The sequence below is a fragment of the Festucalex cinctus genome, chromosome 19 (genome assembly GCF_051991245.1).
Source record: "Festucalex cinctus isolate MCC-2025b chromosome 19, RoL_Fcin_1.0, whole genome shotgun sequence".
Lineage (NCBI taxonomy): Eukaryota > Metazoa > Chordata > Actinopteri > Syngnathiformes > Syngnathidae > Festucalex > Festucalex cinctus.
Genome location: NC_135429.1, coordinates 6,032,930 through 6,049,103, shown reverse-complemented (window position 1 = coordinate 6,049,103; position 16,174 = coordinate 6,032,930). Strand labels below are relative to the sequence as shown.

General features: G+C 43.3%; 2 protein-coding genes across 2 annotated transcripts; both read left to right on the top strand.

The window, feature by feature from the left end:
* The first annotated feature begins 78 nt into the window (after window positions 1-78).
* Window positions 79-1,932, top strand: mrpl24 (mitochondrial ribosomal protein L24). The gene is made up of 6 exons (XM_077506709.1): window positions 79-177; window positions 386-583; window positions 956-1,051; window positions 1,152-1,255; window positions 1,468-1,598; window positions 1,678-1,932. The coding sequence occupies exons 2-6, from the start codon at window positions 401-403 to the stop codon at window positions 1,812-1,814; spliced, it is 651 nt and encodes a 216-aa protein (XP_077362835.1). The 5' UTR covers window positions 79-177; window positions 386-400; the 3' UTR covers window positions 1,815-1,932.
* Window positions 1,933-4,633: 2,701 nt separating this feature from the next.
* LOC144007260 (brevican core protein-like) lies at window positions 4,634-16,073 on the top strand. Its single transcript, XM_077506708.1, has 14 exons — window positions 4,634-4,801; window positions 8,092-8,162; window positions 8,246-8,602; window positions 9,479-9,653; window positions 9,770-9,897; window positions 9,963-10,256; window positions 10,516-11,280; window positions 11,355-13,340; window positions 14,119-14,226; window positions 14,313-14,471; window positions 14,888-14,970; window positions 15,125-15,269; window positions 15,345-15,527; window positions 15,608-16,073. Exons 1-14 carry the CDS (start codon window positions 4,782-4,784, stop codon window positions 15,727-15,729), a joined length of 4,596 nt encoding a protein of 1,531 aa, XP_077362834.1. The 5' UTR covers window positions 4,634-4,781; the 3' UTR covers window positions 15,730-16,073.
* The last annotated feature ends 101 nt before the right edge of the window (window positions 16,074-16,174 follow it).

The following is a 16,174-nucleotide window of genomic DNA, read 5'->3' as shown; positions in this document are numbered from 1 at the left end:
GTCTGCGCACCGTTTTGTATTTGCGCCGACATACATCGATGTGCACTTGTGCAATACAGGTAGAACCAAAATGGTTGCTTGCACTCTGGACACTGCGCATGCGTATACCTCAACTTCCAATCCTATAGGTGGCGCAGTGCTGCCTTTTGGTACTCAACGTGTGACATTGAGAAGAAGGTAAGACTCAAGTAAACTTGTTTATTTTAAATAATATCTCATCTGTCATTGTAAGCCCATGCTGTAGTGGACTTTGGCATGTAAAAGGCTATTGTTGCACGCGGGTGACGGCAGTTTATTCGCAATTTGGCTAGACGCTCATATTAGCCAACATCTCTCGCTTTTAGCATCTCGGCTAACTGCTAATAGCTTCCATTCATTCCGATAGCAGTCAGTCGGCGTCATGAGGCTGACGGCGGTGCTGTCCATGGCAGCACGGGTGGTGGTGCCCAAGAACTACCGCTACGGCACCAACAGGCCGTGGACCGTGGCTGCCAAACGGCTTAATCCGCCAGGCAAGAGGCGGAGGAAGGTGTTCGTCGAGCCCATCGCCAACCAGGACTGGTCTGTGTTTCGAGGGGACACGGTCAGCACAAACTACTCAACGTTACGGAGTTGTAGTCAGAGTAGGCCAATAACTGTTTTTAAAAAAAAAAACTTGTTTAATAAGAAAAAATAGCACGTAGAAGTGTTTTATGTTTTCAAATATATAAGAATACAACCGTTTTTGCATTGTTTCATCAATGGCACATTGACAATGTGCGCCTAGTGTTTCCGCATTGGCCACTAGGGGGCGGTATAATGCAACCAATCCATCCATCCAACCGCTTATAATCAAAATAGTCTCACAAGCAATCGACTCTGTAAACGGCAATGTAAACATAAGCTTTTCGGATGTCATTAATAAAGGCCTGTTATCATTTTGGTCATGAAGTATTCCAGCTGTTTTGTGTTTCAGGTGGAGATTCTGTCTGGAAAGGACAAAGGCAAACATGGGAAAGTCATCCAAGTGTTCAGACACAGAAATTGGGTCATACTAGAGGGTCTCAACACAGTAAGCCTGCATTTATTATTATTATTATTATTATTATTATTATCATTATGTATATAATAATCATAACATGTTTTTAATTAACTGTCACATTGCATTAAAGCATTACAGATACATCGGTAAAAGCGGTGATTACCATGGGACCTACATTGCTAGCGAAGCTCCCATCCTGCTGCGGGACGTCGGACTCATTGACCCCTCTGACAGGTTTCACATACTGCTTTTGTTTAGTGCATTGCACTCACTAAAGTGGGAAGCCAAAGACCAGCTGCCCATTGTAGTAACTGATGTGCAACTTGAAAGCCTAATGTTACTCCGCAGTGACTAATGGTTTTGATGCCACTCTCGCTTTTAAAGTGACAGTGAATATTATGTACTTTGGATTGAAACCAAAAATTTCTTCCCTCCTCTTACCCCAGGAAGCCGACCGAGGTAGAGTGGAGATTCACAGAGGAGGGCGAGCGGGTGCGAGTGTCGCTTCGGACCGGTCGCATCATCCCCAAACCGCTGGTGGAGAGGCGAGATGGCATTGTGCCTGAACAGTGGAAAGGTGAGGAAACTAGTGAGGTGGGATCTTTTTATTTTACTTTAGGATTGCTGTTTTCTCAAATTTGTTGCTGTTGTTTTAGACGGTCCCAAAGACACCAGCCCAGAGGACACGCTGGAGAAGACCTATATGCCCTCCCTGAAGACCTTGGAGGAGGAGGTGATGGAAAAGATGGGCATCCAGGAAGACAGGAGGCATGGGCGCACCTACTGGTACTAAGCCTGGCCGGTAGACGTTCTCGTTTGCCTGTTTCCCTTGGATGCACCGCAGGCTGATTTGTTTAAAGTGGACAGTATGTTGTTGTTATATTTTGAATAAATGTCACAATTTAATACTCTATGCATCTCTTTGTCCAAATATAGCAGCCTAATTTTAATAATTACATTTCTTCAACAAAAATACATAGTTTGGGACTACTCTGATTTATTTTTAGTGTATTTCTTTTCTTGTTTACTGCGCGATAAAACTTCTACTTAACGCCACTTTTAAAAACCAACAGCAGACGTATAATTTAGAAAAGTTACGAGTCAGGAATTTTCGCCATGAGAGAAAGTGACAGAAAAGAATGGACTTGACGTTCCTCACATGGCCACAAGTACGAATCCCTGCAGGGAATGCTGCACTTTATTGGTTCATTATGTATAGGGAAAAAAAGGTAAACCTATACAGCATTAAGATTCTAAATCATTATGCTCCCTTTTTAAAGCAGCATGATGCTCTGTAACTGCCAATTACAGCACCGTTGCTAAACTAATCATTGCCTTTTATTTCCTAAAAAGCCTGCATCAAATAAAAGACATTTTATGCTGCATAGACGCTTTACCATCTAACTGAAGAATGTCAAACAAAGCCCATTTATTTCATTGTCAACAAGAAAAAAAAACTTTCTATTGCAGTGACTGATGATGCACAACCTTAACATCATTTGTATAGATTTAAAAGTTTTTTTGGATAGCTTTTCTCTTTAGTGACTAATGCACAACCTGGTTGAGAAAAGCATTCCTGTGACTTTTGTTCGTTAACTTGTGTTTACACTCAGAAATGTGAAAATGTTACTGAAAACTTGTACTTACTGAGTACTTTTACTCTTTTAGGTTCATAAATACCCTGGTTAACATCTCTTTATAACTATGACTGTCACAAGGGTGAGTAATTTGACTTTATTTTATTTTTATGACACAGCACTTGTTTTTTATGGCACAAAATATTACATTTATATTTAAAATAGAGCCAGTGTCTTCACATGGGTAAGTACTTTTATTTTAGTCTTACTTCATTTCCTTTCACTTGTATGGCAGTGAGAAATAATAAATACTAAAATATTGACTTATAATTAAGATTTCAAAATGGGGAAAGCTTGTGGGTGGAACAATCAATCCACTTTCCATGATTTCCCATGATAAATTTGTCCTTTTTGGGGCACTGTTAAGTAATTTTTTGATTCCGTGCAGCTGCTCAAGTCATTGAATGCGTCACAGTCTAGGATTTGTCGCCATTGCCGGTCATTGCAGTAACGTGTCGATGAGGGCAGCAGTTTTGTTTTTTTTTTCCCCCCGGACCATCCCCTTAATCCCCCTCCCATCCATTCTGTCTTGTTCACATCCAAGAGGGAATAAAACTGTCCAGTCAGCGGAAAGTAGCTTTTGAGGTTTTATTTGCCTCTCACAGGAGGAAAAATGAGTCAAAAAGCTTGCTGTCCGTCTGGGATTGCACTAAGATGAATGAGGGCTACATTTCCCATCAACATGCATTCGCAGCATCTTGCGATTAAAAATATCCAACCTGGCATGTTTGTGTGCTAAACATGTGCAGGGAAAGATGTTTTCAACATCTGAAGATGCTTTGTGGAAACAAATTGCTGCGTTTTGAGTCATGTCGGTGACCTAATGATCTAAACTGGGCAGTGTTTTAATCACAGAGTTGTTTGAAGGCAGCGCTGGGAAATGTCATGTTAGCCTGAATGCCACTCAGAGAGGTCGTTTGCGTTTGTTCTTAGTTGGATTCCTGTGTGCGCGTGACCTTGGCAGTGTGGCGAGATTACAACCCAAGGCAGATGGTATGTTTTGGTGGATGATGGACAGTGGTCTCCAGGGATATTGTGTTTTTTTTTTGTTTTTTTTGTAAATTTATTAATTTGCAGATAAATGGATGTATACATTTGTAGTGGGAAGGATAGATGATTAGTTAGATGGCTGGTCACCAATCTTGCCGTTTAATCCGAAACATGTCGAGATAACGTCGACCTTCCCCTCTGAGCAGAATGTTGCCTCCATTTAATAACCGGCATAGATCACTTTTAACAGCGGCAAAATGGAGTTGGCAGCGAAGGAGCACACGCACGCAGCGGTCCCTTCTTCTTTTTCCGCCAGGTCAGCCTTGACGTTGGCCTTTCAGACTTCACCGTGCTGGTGTGCGGGTGTTAGATTCCTCAGGTGCGCACCACAAAGCGCCATTCAGTACACCGCGGCGAGGCCACAAATGATACAAAAGGATCTCTGTTGCTAACCAAAACAGCAGCCCCCGCCGACGTGTCCAAATAGGCTTCATTGTGGAGATGTGTAGTGTCGGCACTCATGAAGTTTAACAATACTCACACATTTTCCTGGTGAATGCTTTCAGCACCCGCACTTGGGCATGTTGGTGTTTCGCAGCACATTGAAAGGCAACTTTTTTCACCAATGCGCCATCTTCTGGCCATGTTGAGGTACTGCAAACATGTCAAAGCAAAAATCAAGTGCTTTTTGACGCACACTTTTATCCTGGGAAAGCCTTTTGGGATTATTTTCACTCCAGGGGACGACTTGCAAAAATGTGCATACTTTTGTGCATTATTGAGTTTGTAGTCTTCCCCCCCAACCCCGGGAGGTTAAAACCCACATAAAAGGCCACTATAAGAACATCAGCTTGATGCTTTTGATACCCTCCACCACCACTCCCTCCTCCCCTCCCCTGCTTGAGAAGCACGCGCAAGAAGAAGAAGACGACCAAGTGGGCAGTTTGTTGACTTTCAACTGCTTCTCTCTCTTTCTCTCCCGGAGCGCTTCAAGCGGGTCGCAGCTCCCTTTGCAGGACCTGCAGCGCGGTGCAACTAAATCCCCCACCCCTCTACGCACACTTTTTTTTTTTTTTTTTCTCAAAGCGCACTGCAGCAAAGAGACGCGGACACTTATTAACACCGGCGACACGATGCAGCTTCAAACCCTCAGGTAGGATTTTTATGATTGTTGGGGTAATTGCAACATGGATGGTGCCAGCTTTTAAAAGGCAGAGTGGGCAAGATGTAGTTTGCACATATTTGCTCGCTCACGGTTCTATTTTTAAATATGTGCACGCAGCTAGTTACTTTTCATTGTGTTCCAAATTTTAGGGAAGTTTTTTTTTTTTCCCTCCTCCTGTCCCTTACTGTGGTTTGCAGTGCATCACTTTTCATTAATTTCTTTGAGGGGGAAAAAGAGGGACATTTACTTTTAAAGCACAGCTTTCCAAACTGTGGCTCGAGAAACCAAATGGGCCACCAGCAATCACCTCAAATTCTTTTGAACCATTCCGCATAATACATTGAAAAATGCTTGGAGGGTGGGTTGTGAGGGTGTTGAGTTTTCATGACAGAGTTCCAATTTCAAGTTAGGGTTTCCAGCATGGATTCGGGTTTCAAATTTTAAATTCATTGACCAAGTAGTTATTAATGATGTTAAGTTTTCGTCTTTAATTAATTTTTTAATGACTAAATATTGAGCTGTGAAGTTGTCCAATGTGGCAAAGAAACAATTAGGTAGGTTAATAAATTCATGTTTGTTATTATGGTTTGAACTGAAAAGGTTTGGGTGAGCCCATTTTGAAGTGTATCTTGGGTCCAAGTGCAATGTTGCCCTAAAGGACGTAAATGAAGTCATGCAAGCTTCTTCTTTTTGGTCTTGAGTACACCTCTGATTATTTACAGTGCCCTTTCCCCCTTCAGGCAGCGGAATGGGCAGGTAGAAAGGTTGGGAGAAAAAAAAAAAAAAAAAAAAAGGGAGGACAGTTGATGGTCGACTGGCCTGTGGTCAGCCAGTCAAATGAAAGTGAATGCATCAGAGTTCAGCTTTGTAGCATCAACTAATACTTAAATTTATTTAATGTATATGTGGTATTTTTTATGTAATGTTTTTGTCTTTTTGTATATCACTATTTTCATATTATTCCAGACGTGTAACCCAGGCAAAAGAGGGGAAAAAATACAGTATACAATTATTCAGAGCCCTATTTCTATTTTGAAAAATATTTGTTTTTTCTTGCATAATTTCAACTAGCTGCCATTCCCCCTTTAGGCATAGTGTCTTGTGCAAAATGCCTCCATGTTTCATCATTGCGATTCATTTATTTATCATGTCGCCGCTCCACTCTTTTAAAGGGCCCATTTCGTTTTGGTGACAAGCTGTGTGTGCCCCAAAGTGAAAGTGATGCAATGAAGGCCCCACAATCTGATCCCGTAAGCAACAGACAGTACTGTCTGTAATTTCAAAAGAAGAAAAAGGAGGAGGGGAAAAAAAACAGCAAGCAAGTGTGCCAGTGTCCCTCCTTTCATTTCCACCCGGAGGCGTTTTCAGCTTCTTCTTTTTTGGTCCAGCACAGTGGTATGCAGCTGCCGTCGCTTTCTTTCGCCCTTTTCTTGCCGAGCATACTAATAGTGATGGGCGCTCACGGCCCACCCAGCTGGCCGGGAAACACACTAGAACAACTATTTGGCCCTCAATGAGTGTCTTTGAGGGCCAAAGCAGTTGAAAAGTCCACTTCATCGCTGCTTGTTGTCCGCTGATCTGATTAGGATGTCACACACATCACAATGTAGGAGTCACTTGCACCATTGTTTTAACCAATTGGCCAATCAGACAAATGCACAAATGATCAATCTATAGTTTACAAACCTGGAATTAGAATTAGGGGTGTGTATACTTTTTATATGCACATTGGAAGGTTTAGTCAAAAATGCTCAATCGATCAGTAAAATATCTCAAATGGTCAGTCCGTTATTAGTCACGCATTATTAAATCAACAACAACAAAATCAGTCAATTGATTAAGCAACCAAATGCTCCGTCGATAAGTTGTGAAAATGCTGAATCGCTTACTTTGAAGGAATCCCAGGCTAATTCCTGAGATTCCTCAATCGGGGTTGTGCGGTTCTTAATAACATACGTTACAGTATGTAGAAGATGGCAGTCTATTACTACAACAGAGTACAGACTCGGGATCGTAAAGTGTAATTACGATGGTGTGCATGTGCGTGAGCCGCTCGTCTTCAATGATGAATGAACGTTGCCGGCAGCCTGGGGAGGTCGTACGAGGGCACAGCGAGCATACGGGCCCCCCCGGCTGCCGGGAGGGTTAATAACAGGGCCAGACTGGTGACAGAGTCGTGGCAGGGTGCCACTGGCCGGGGACGCCGCATGGCTTGCGGTCAGGAGGAGCCTGCGCTTGGAAACCAAACTTTTTTTCTTTTTTTTCCCCTTAAACTGCAGGCCAAGCTAGTCAAGACACGGTTTGACTTTGCAGACCACAATGCATTATTTCCTCAAATAGCTGATGCTACACAAAACAGCAGCACCCACCGAAAGGACCTAAGCAGTCTCTTTGATGATTTCAAGTGTTTGTTTTAGCTGCATTTCGTTGGGACTGCTTTTTTTTTTGCCAGGCAGAAGTCACACCAAGAAAGTAGCCGAGTACAGTGGCCATGCAATAAATCAACACTTCATCAGATTTCTTGGGACGCCAATTCCAAGCATAATGTTTACTTCAGTCTTTGGTTTTCAGTGATGGTCCAATTTTCAACGGCCAATCCGCTCATTTTCCATGGGAGGATGTTCTCAGCTATCCACCGTTCTCAGTTCCCAGAGGAAGAAACCTCATTGGCTATAAACAATTTCTCTATTGCCATTCTGAGCATGATCTTTTCGGTTTGACGCATTTGTCAAATTTTGATGTAAGGCTGCAAAATGAGCGCCTGTTCTTCCATGTCCAAAAAAAAAAAAAAAAAAAAACTTAAATAGGGCCATTCTTTCGTCACGTGTGTGACCTTTTCACAACAATTCTGTTGTTATCCCGGGCTTCAAGCTTCGGCCATAATTAAGATTTTGTTCATTATAGAATATTTATGGTGTCGTACGTTAGCTCTGTCAACGTATATAAGTAAGTTTTTCACTTCCCTTCGCAAAGATACTGAGGCAATTTTTTTTAACAGAATTGTTTTGAGAATGACGGGAGAATGGCCCTTGAACAGGTATGACTTCAAGGGTACAAAAAGTTTAACCTAGGTTTTCATTCATTTGTGGTTGACCTTAGCAGCCGATATAAAGAGCCTGTGGATGAATCAATTTGAGATCGGTGGGGGCTACGTGAAGCAACAGCTCTTTATGTTTAGACATGTGTGAAATTGGAAAGTTGAAACTGGTAAGGAGAAATAATGTGTCTTTATTATCTTTACTCTCTCTTCCTACCCTGACTGATGGCTGTCTCCGCAGAATCGTTGCCTTTCTCACTCTACTTTATCATCTCTCTCTGGCCTTTCCTACTCAGTTCCCGTCTGCGCATGGTGAGTAATTTTTGACTAGTAGCATCATTATTTATTTATTATTTTTTTTAAATGAATCCTCACGTCCCATGTTGGTTTTTCAGACGAAGTCCAGACGCCTCTCCGGGTGAACATTTCCCACTCGGGTGTCCTTTACGCCCCGCTAGGCCGAGCCATCATCATCCCCTGCTCGGCGTCCGCGTCGCCTCTCACGCTGCCGCGGGTCAAGTGGACACTGATGTCCGGCGGCACTGAGACGCAAATCTTGGTGGCGCGGGGCGGCAGGGTGAAAGTCAACGAGGCGTACAGAGGCCGCGCCGATTTGCTCAACTACCGCTCCTCGCCCGAAGATTTATCAATGTGGCTGTTGGAAACGCGCTCCAGTGACTCGGGGCACTATCGCTGCGAGGTGCAGCAAGGCCTGGAGGACACCAGCGACATCGTCCAGCTCAAGGTCAAAGGTAATGAGATAATGGTGGTGGCAAGTAACCAAGTACAAGTACTTTATTACTGTTCTTAACTCATTTGCTCCCAATAACGTGTAAATACATTTTTTTTTTATGTTTAAGGTGTCCCAAAGACGTATTTATACGTTGTTTTTTTTTTTGCTTTTTTTATGCTAGAACATACAGAAGGCTTTGATGCAGCCTCTCAACTGCAAAGAACGGTTGCAGAAATGGTAGTTATTACACAAACGGCGAGCAGGTGGCAGCAGAGCAAAGGAGATCAACCAGGCCCATCTAGAAAAAAAGCTAAATTACTTTTTATTTTAAAATTACTTCTAATTTTAAATAGATTTGTAAAAACTTAGCTCTATTCTAATGCTAATTGCTGCAAAACGGAAACAGATAGAAACATACCTTTTTTTTTCCTGATGAAAGAAGAGAGTTTAATCTTTCTTCTGATAGGTTCCATGCTTTTATAGCAATTGAACACAATATTCTGTGGGCATTGCAAAATCAGTCAAAATTCAGTAAAACAGCCGGGAGCGAACGGGATTGCTTCTGTGAAAATGGCTGGGAGTGAATGAGTTAAGCAGATTTTTCAGGTATCTTTACTTTGTTTTGTTACTTTTACTCCCTACATTTGAAATCAGATGTTTTAAAATAGGCTTTAGAGGGGTAAAGTCAATAGTAATTGATTGAGGTCTTGTGACCTCATAAGGCAGAAAAAAACAGGGACAGTATCATCATGTTAAGAAGGTGAACCAGCGAGCATTAACATCAGCAGAGCAAGATGTTCCCCATCCAGTCTAATCTGAAGAGAAAAAAACAAAACATATCAGTAATATGATTTACTTTTGCCTACTTGAATGTCACTGCACCTTTTGTGTCTAGGTGTCGTATTCCACTATAGGGACGCCATGGGTCGGTATGCACTTAACTTCCATCAGGCCAAGAGAGCTTGCAAGACCATCGGGGCCCAAATTGCGACTCCTAGCCAGCTTCGGGCAGCTTATTTTGATGGCTATGAACAGTGTGACGCAGGCTGGCTGGAAGACCAGACTGTCAGGTATGTTTGGCTGCCGATCATTCCCTCCATCCTTCCTGAGATTGGAACCCTCGTTTCAGAAACCGTGATCCAGAATTACTTTGCTTATGGTTTCCAATTTTGCACCACTTCCCCAGGTACCCAATCCAAACGCCTCGTGAAGCTTGCTATGGTGACATGGATGGAGAACCAGGAGTGAGAAACTATGGGATGATGAATCCGCAGGATCATTTTGACGTATATTGCTACGTGGAAGAAATGCATGGTACGACGTACACACTATTTCCTATCCATTATCCGACATCACATTTTCGCAAATTTAATTCATAGGGGAGGTGTTCTACGATCCCGTCCCACAGCAGTTGTCCTTCGAAGGGGCCCGTTCGTACTGCAGGGCTGCGAGAGCTCAGCTGGCCTCAGCGGCGCAGCTTCACCTGGCGTGGAGCGAAGGTCTGGACAGCTGCAGTCCTGGCTGGCTTTCTGACGGCAGCGTGCGCTACCCCATCAGGACCCCCAGAGACCGTTGCGGGGGCCCTCAGGCGGGTGTCAAGACCGTGTATCGCTTCAGCAACCAAACGGTCTTCCCGGAGCCGTCCAGCCAGTACGACGTATATTGTTTCAGAGGTGTGTGGACCGAAAGATAGGCTGAAATCAATATTATAGGTGCTGTGGACCCTCGAAACTTGCATATTTTAGTGTTGGAACAACCCATAAACAAAAAATTTGAAAAACAAACAACAAAAGAAACCAGAACAAATGAAAGGGTGATCGTTCTGGAATGGATTGTGTTTGAGTCTCAGAGGGCACACAGACTAAAACATGAAATCATTTGGTAAACATATGTCTTGAATCAGATTATTATCTTCATCCGTCTCATCTCCAGGTAATGGAACTACGCCGACTGACTCTACCATGGACATCACAAGCACACCTGAGCCTAGCACACTTGAACAAGACGTTGTCATCCTAATGGACGAAGACAAAGAGTTGCCACTTGGGCACAGTTCGGAAGAAATTGAACGGGAGGTTCAGAGTGTTCTAGAAACCATCCCCCTTTTCTCGGGCCATCCCACTAAAGGAAATGCGGTGGAAGAACAGCCGACGTTTCTGTCCGACACACCAGAGCCTCTTTTGACCACCACGGATGCTTTAGATCTCCTTGCACCTTTTGACAGAACGTCCTCTTCGACGGAAAAACAAAATGACTCTGCATTTGTTACAGCACTAAATATCACTACCCAAAGCACAGAAATCCATTACCCCCCTCAAAACATTTCACTCCAGTCCACTTTTTACAACAGCCAAGATTCATATCAGAACTTTACTTACCAGCAATCTGAAATAGAAAGCAAAACGAAGCTCCAAGAGTTTAGCGCCACCCAAGCTCAGAACTTGACAGACAACATCCCCACAGAGAGCACACAGCCATTCCAGAAAGTGAAATCGCCGCAGAATTTGGATTTGAACAGTACGCACACTGAGATGTACGAATATGAGACTAAAGAGGAGATTCTGGAAGCTCCCCCTGCAACTGTGGACACCATGGAGAAAGAAGCACCTGCAACAACATTCATCCAAACAACTGAAACCCCTGTGGATCTAACCTCATTGTGGATCCCTCTGGGTGGCTCTGGAGATACTTCTCAAGGTAAGAAGTCAGGCTACACCAATGTGATACAGCCTATGTGTTAACATAAAAAAAACAAGTGTTTCTTTTTCCAGAAAGTCATCAGGAAGTCGCAGTTTCCAAGTTCATGCCCAAGTCAGAGTCCACCGCGCACCAGTCACCATCTGCCTCTACAAGCCCCGCCCCTCCAGAGGCGTTCACAACTTTGCAAGATCCGACCTCCATGCCCGGATCAAAGCATTTTCCCAGTTTTAATCCAGATAATCTCTCGTCATCATCACATTTGTGGGCGTCTGTTTCCACGCAGGAGGGAAGCACGAGTTTGGAAATTGAAGATAGCATTGATAGTGATGAAAGACAGCTACTTCCAACAATGTCGACCCGTTTTAGGGTAAGCTCGGCCATCACCGAAGCTCCCAAGATGTCCTCCAAAGTGCCTACAGACTCAGTAACAGCACATTATCAGCCATCAGATAAAGCTGAACTCTTTGACAGCTCCACTGTGAGCTTTGAGGAGGCAAGCGGACTCGAACCCGATGTAGTTCCTGCAATAACTCAAGGCCACATTGCTTTTAACTCGACTACCAAACAGAAGATTGATGAAGATACCATTGAAGAAAAAGTAATTGTTTCTAAAGGTTTTGTGCAAAATTTTTCATCCAACAGAAATGTTGGCAGGGAAACGAATATTGTTACAATTCTCGAAGAAAGAGATGAAGTTACCCCAAATCCCAAAGAAGGAGCCAAATCAACAACATTTGAACAGGAGACTAAAGATATGCTTGACCTAATAAAAGGAGCGACCATACCAACCACAATCGAAGAAGAGATTAAAGAAGAAGGAATTACAGTCACAGCGATGTTTGAGGAGGACACTACATCATTCATAACCCCCATGGGAACTAAAGTTACAACAGTAATTGAAGAAGAGGCCAAAGCTACTGTTGTCCCAAAAGAAGGATCTACAGTTACGTTATTTGAAGCTAAAGCTACACCAACCCCAAAATATGAAAGCAAAGATATACTAGTATTTAAAAAAGACACCAAAGCTACTGAAATCCCAAAAGAAGGCTCTACTGTAACGCAGATGTTTGACGAGACTAGAGATCTACTAAATTCCGAAGAAGAATCTGCACTATTGCCATTTTCTGAAGAGACTAAAGTTACGCTAAGCCCAATAGATGAAGTAAAAATTATACCAATATTCAAGGACGATGCCAAAGGTACAATAACTCCAAAAGAAGGATCAACATTAACACAGATGTTTAAATTTGAGGCTAAAACTACACTAAGTCCCGAAGAATCAACTGATTTTATGCCAATATTTGAAGAAGAGGCTAAAGCTATAAACCTTGGAAAAGTAAGCCAACAATTTGAGGAAGCTACGCTAACCCCAGCGGAAGGATCTACGGTAACACAGGTGTTTGAAATTGAGGCTAAAGCGATGCTCAACCCTGAAAATTCAACTGATGTTATACCAGTAATTGAAGAAGAGGCTAAAGCTATACTAAACCTCGAAAAAGTAAGGCAAACATTTGACGAGGAGGCTACCATTCCCCCTAACATTGACACCGATACAATAACAACGGCTTACCATGAGGCGACAACAAGAGTATTTGAAAAAGAAGCTAAACTCATTTCAATGTTTAGAGAAAATGTTACACCGTCCTCTCAAGAGAAGATAAACACACTCTTTGAAGCTCAAGAAACGACGACAGCGCTCGACGACAGCACTTCCACCGGCCCGGCGTTTCGCGAGGACATCACCATCTTACCGTACAATTCCGAGGCGTCCGACTGGGCTCTGCTGACGACCACCACCAGACCTCAAGAGTCTCTGAAGGATTTGGAGATCAGCACCAAATCCTCGTCCGTCTCATCCACGGTTCGGGCAACCACGTGGCGCTCAAAGCGCACCTGGAGTCCGCCGACCACCGTCTCTCCCGACGTCTTCCGCCGGACATCTGAGCCCTGGCGATCGACGACCGTCGAACCGGACTACGGTCCCACCCAGCCTCCCACTGACCACGTTTTGCCCAATGAGAGGGCGGCAGCAGCAGGCGGTAAAGTAAAAGTCGCAGGTAACGCTATCGCCACTCTCCTTGGCTTAACTTTCTTCTTCCTGACAACGCACTAAAACCTACGAGCCTCCTTCCTGCCTCCGACCTGCCTTGTCCCTCTGTGTCTTTGTTGCCTTGTCGTCCATCCCAAAACACTTTTTTCCCCCCCTTCCTGGAAAGCAACTCCATCTGACACTTGTCTAACTGTCCAGTGTTGTTACATGTGATGTTTTCTTCCTTGTTCTTTGACTTCTGTGAAGTAGTCATATAATGCAGTGATATGTCTGTCAATTCATGTTTCAATGTCTGATCACAATCTGCAAGGGAATCCTGGACAATATGTTGAATGTAACATCTGCTGTTTGTTGATTGTTAACTCTTATTTTAAAGGAGATATATTGTGATTTTTTTTTTAGTATGTTTAGAAGCACAATGTTGTTGTAAATATGTTGGTTGATGCACATGAAACAATATTCTGATTGTATAGAAAATGAATGAAGGAATACTTTTGTAATAGACGTTCCTGTCTGATGATTTTCCATGAGGAATATTTCCGTGTTGGTCTTTATTGCTGTTTGCACAAACCAAAAGAATGTAAGTTTTTGTTTGCCAAGCAGCGACATGATTTTGTGTCCTCCTTTGGTAACGAGTCAAGTAGTCAACAATAAAAAAATATATATATTATATTCATATCCATATGGGGAAAAGATTACATGGATCTCTGGTGTTAATCCAAAGTAAGTGGAAAGCAATCCGCATTCTAATGCAGTTTGATGTGAATTGACACTCTGTGTTCCAGATGCTTGCTTTAATGACCCATGCCTCAACGGGGGCACCTGCATGGAGCGAGAGGGTCGCATTCAGTGTCTTTGTTTGCCCACCTACGGAGGAGACCTGTGTGACCAGGGTGAGCTCAATGAAATTTGCCTCACTTGATCAGGCATTTCCCAATCCAAGAACACACTTTTTTTTCTTTTTCCCCCCCCCCACCAGACCTGGAGAGCTGCGAGCCAGGCTGGGACAAGTTCCACGGCTTCTGCTACCGACACTTCGGCCAGCGTCTGAGCTGGGAGGTGGCCGAACAGCACTGCCGCATGCAGGGCGCCCACCTGGCCTCCATTATGACACCCGAGGAGCAGGCCTACATCAACAGTACGACCATATTTATTAGGACTGGGTATTGATTATGATTTCCTCAATCGATTTGATTTCGGTTCACTTCAAAAAGACTAAATTGTCTGAAAGTGCAATAAGTCAGGCCTTTCATAAATGCAACAAAATACTTTTAAATTCATCTGTACAGTAAATTTCAATAAAACAGTAAGATCCCCCACACACACAAAAAAAATTATCTTTAAAATTCTATTTTCTGAAAGATTTATGGGAGAAAGAGATATATAAAATAATCGATTCATGGTGTTATGAGTCTTTATCGGGCTTGAAAAGGAAAATCGATTTGACACCGATTACTGTAGTTGATTTTTTTTTTTTTTTTTAAACCCAGCCCTAATATTTATACATAGTGTTCCTAAGGCGTGATTATCCTTATGTTATTGTCTTATCGCCAGGCAACTACAAAGAATACCAGTGGACCGGCTTGAACGATAAGACCATTGAGAATGATTTTAGGTGGTCCGACGGCAACCCGTTGGTGAGTGAGTCCATTTCTACATCTCAGGACGACTGATGGGGGAAAATGTGATGGATGGATGGATGGATGGATGGATAGATGGATAGATAAATAGAATCTGCCACTTATGTTTAAATTAAAATGTAAACATATATTTTCTACTGTGTCTGTACAGTTGTATGAGAACTGGTACCGAGGCCAGCCGGACAGCTACTTCCTGTCCGGCGAGGACTGCGTGGTGATGGTGTGGCACGACGACGGCCGCTGGAGCGACGTGCCCTGCAACTACCACCTGGCCTACACCTGCAAGAAAGGCACATGTGCGTATTTAGCATACTCAAGTCGACACTGCATGTAAGGTTGCACTACTTGACATTTGCGGCCCACTCTAACAGCATCATGCGGCCCGCCGCCGAAGGTCCGAAACGCCTCCATCTTCGGGAAGCCTCGGCAGCGCTACGAGACAGACGCCGTGGTGCGTTATCACTGTTCTCTGGGGTTTCATCAGAGACTCAGTCCGCTGATCCGCTGTCAGTCTGGGGGTAGCTGGGAGAGGCCTCAAATCCAGTGCATCCCGGGTGAGAGCAAACAGAAACTTTCAATGGCTGATGCCGATGAAAAAAAAATACATAAAGTGCAAAATAACATCTCCTTGCAGAGTATGGAGGTGTAAACCCTGATGCCGAAATGACGTCGTCGACGGACGGCAACTTAGCCGCCTTTCAAGACGGTTTTGAAACCACCACAGAGACGCCACTTTACTGGGACATCAAGTTTTAAAAGCACTCCTACACACAAACACACACTTCTTCCCATACACACTACATTCTGCTGTCCTCCCTTGACAAGGTGAAAAACGTGCTTTTACCGATTAATGTTACACATGTGTCAAACTGTTTGGTTCCTTTTGTGATACACATTGCAGAATGGTGCTAATACATCAATATTACATACCCGACGCGCTCATGTTTTCTGTCTGTCTATATTAAAAGTGTAAAGTAACATACCCGCTTTTTCAAAACAATCCTGTGCACGTTTTTGGAGACGCAGTTTTGTTCATCAGCTTTATGTTGTAATAAAGTTTTGTAGAACAGAGCAAAGATTAAATGGTTCTTTTATTCCAATGCTGCCTGTAGTGGTCTTCATTTCTTGAGGAAAAATGGGTAATAATCTGAGTGATGCATAATTGTGTTTTATTGTGTAAAATCGACTGTCATTCAACAAA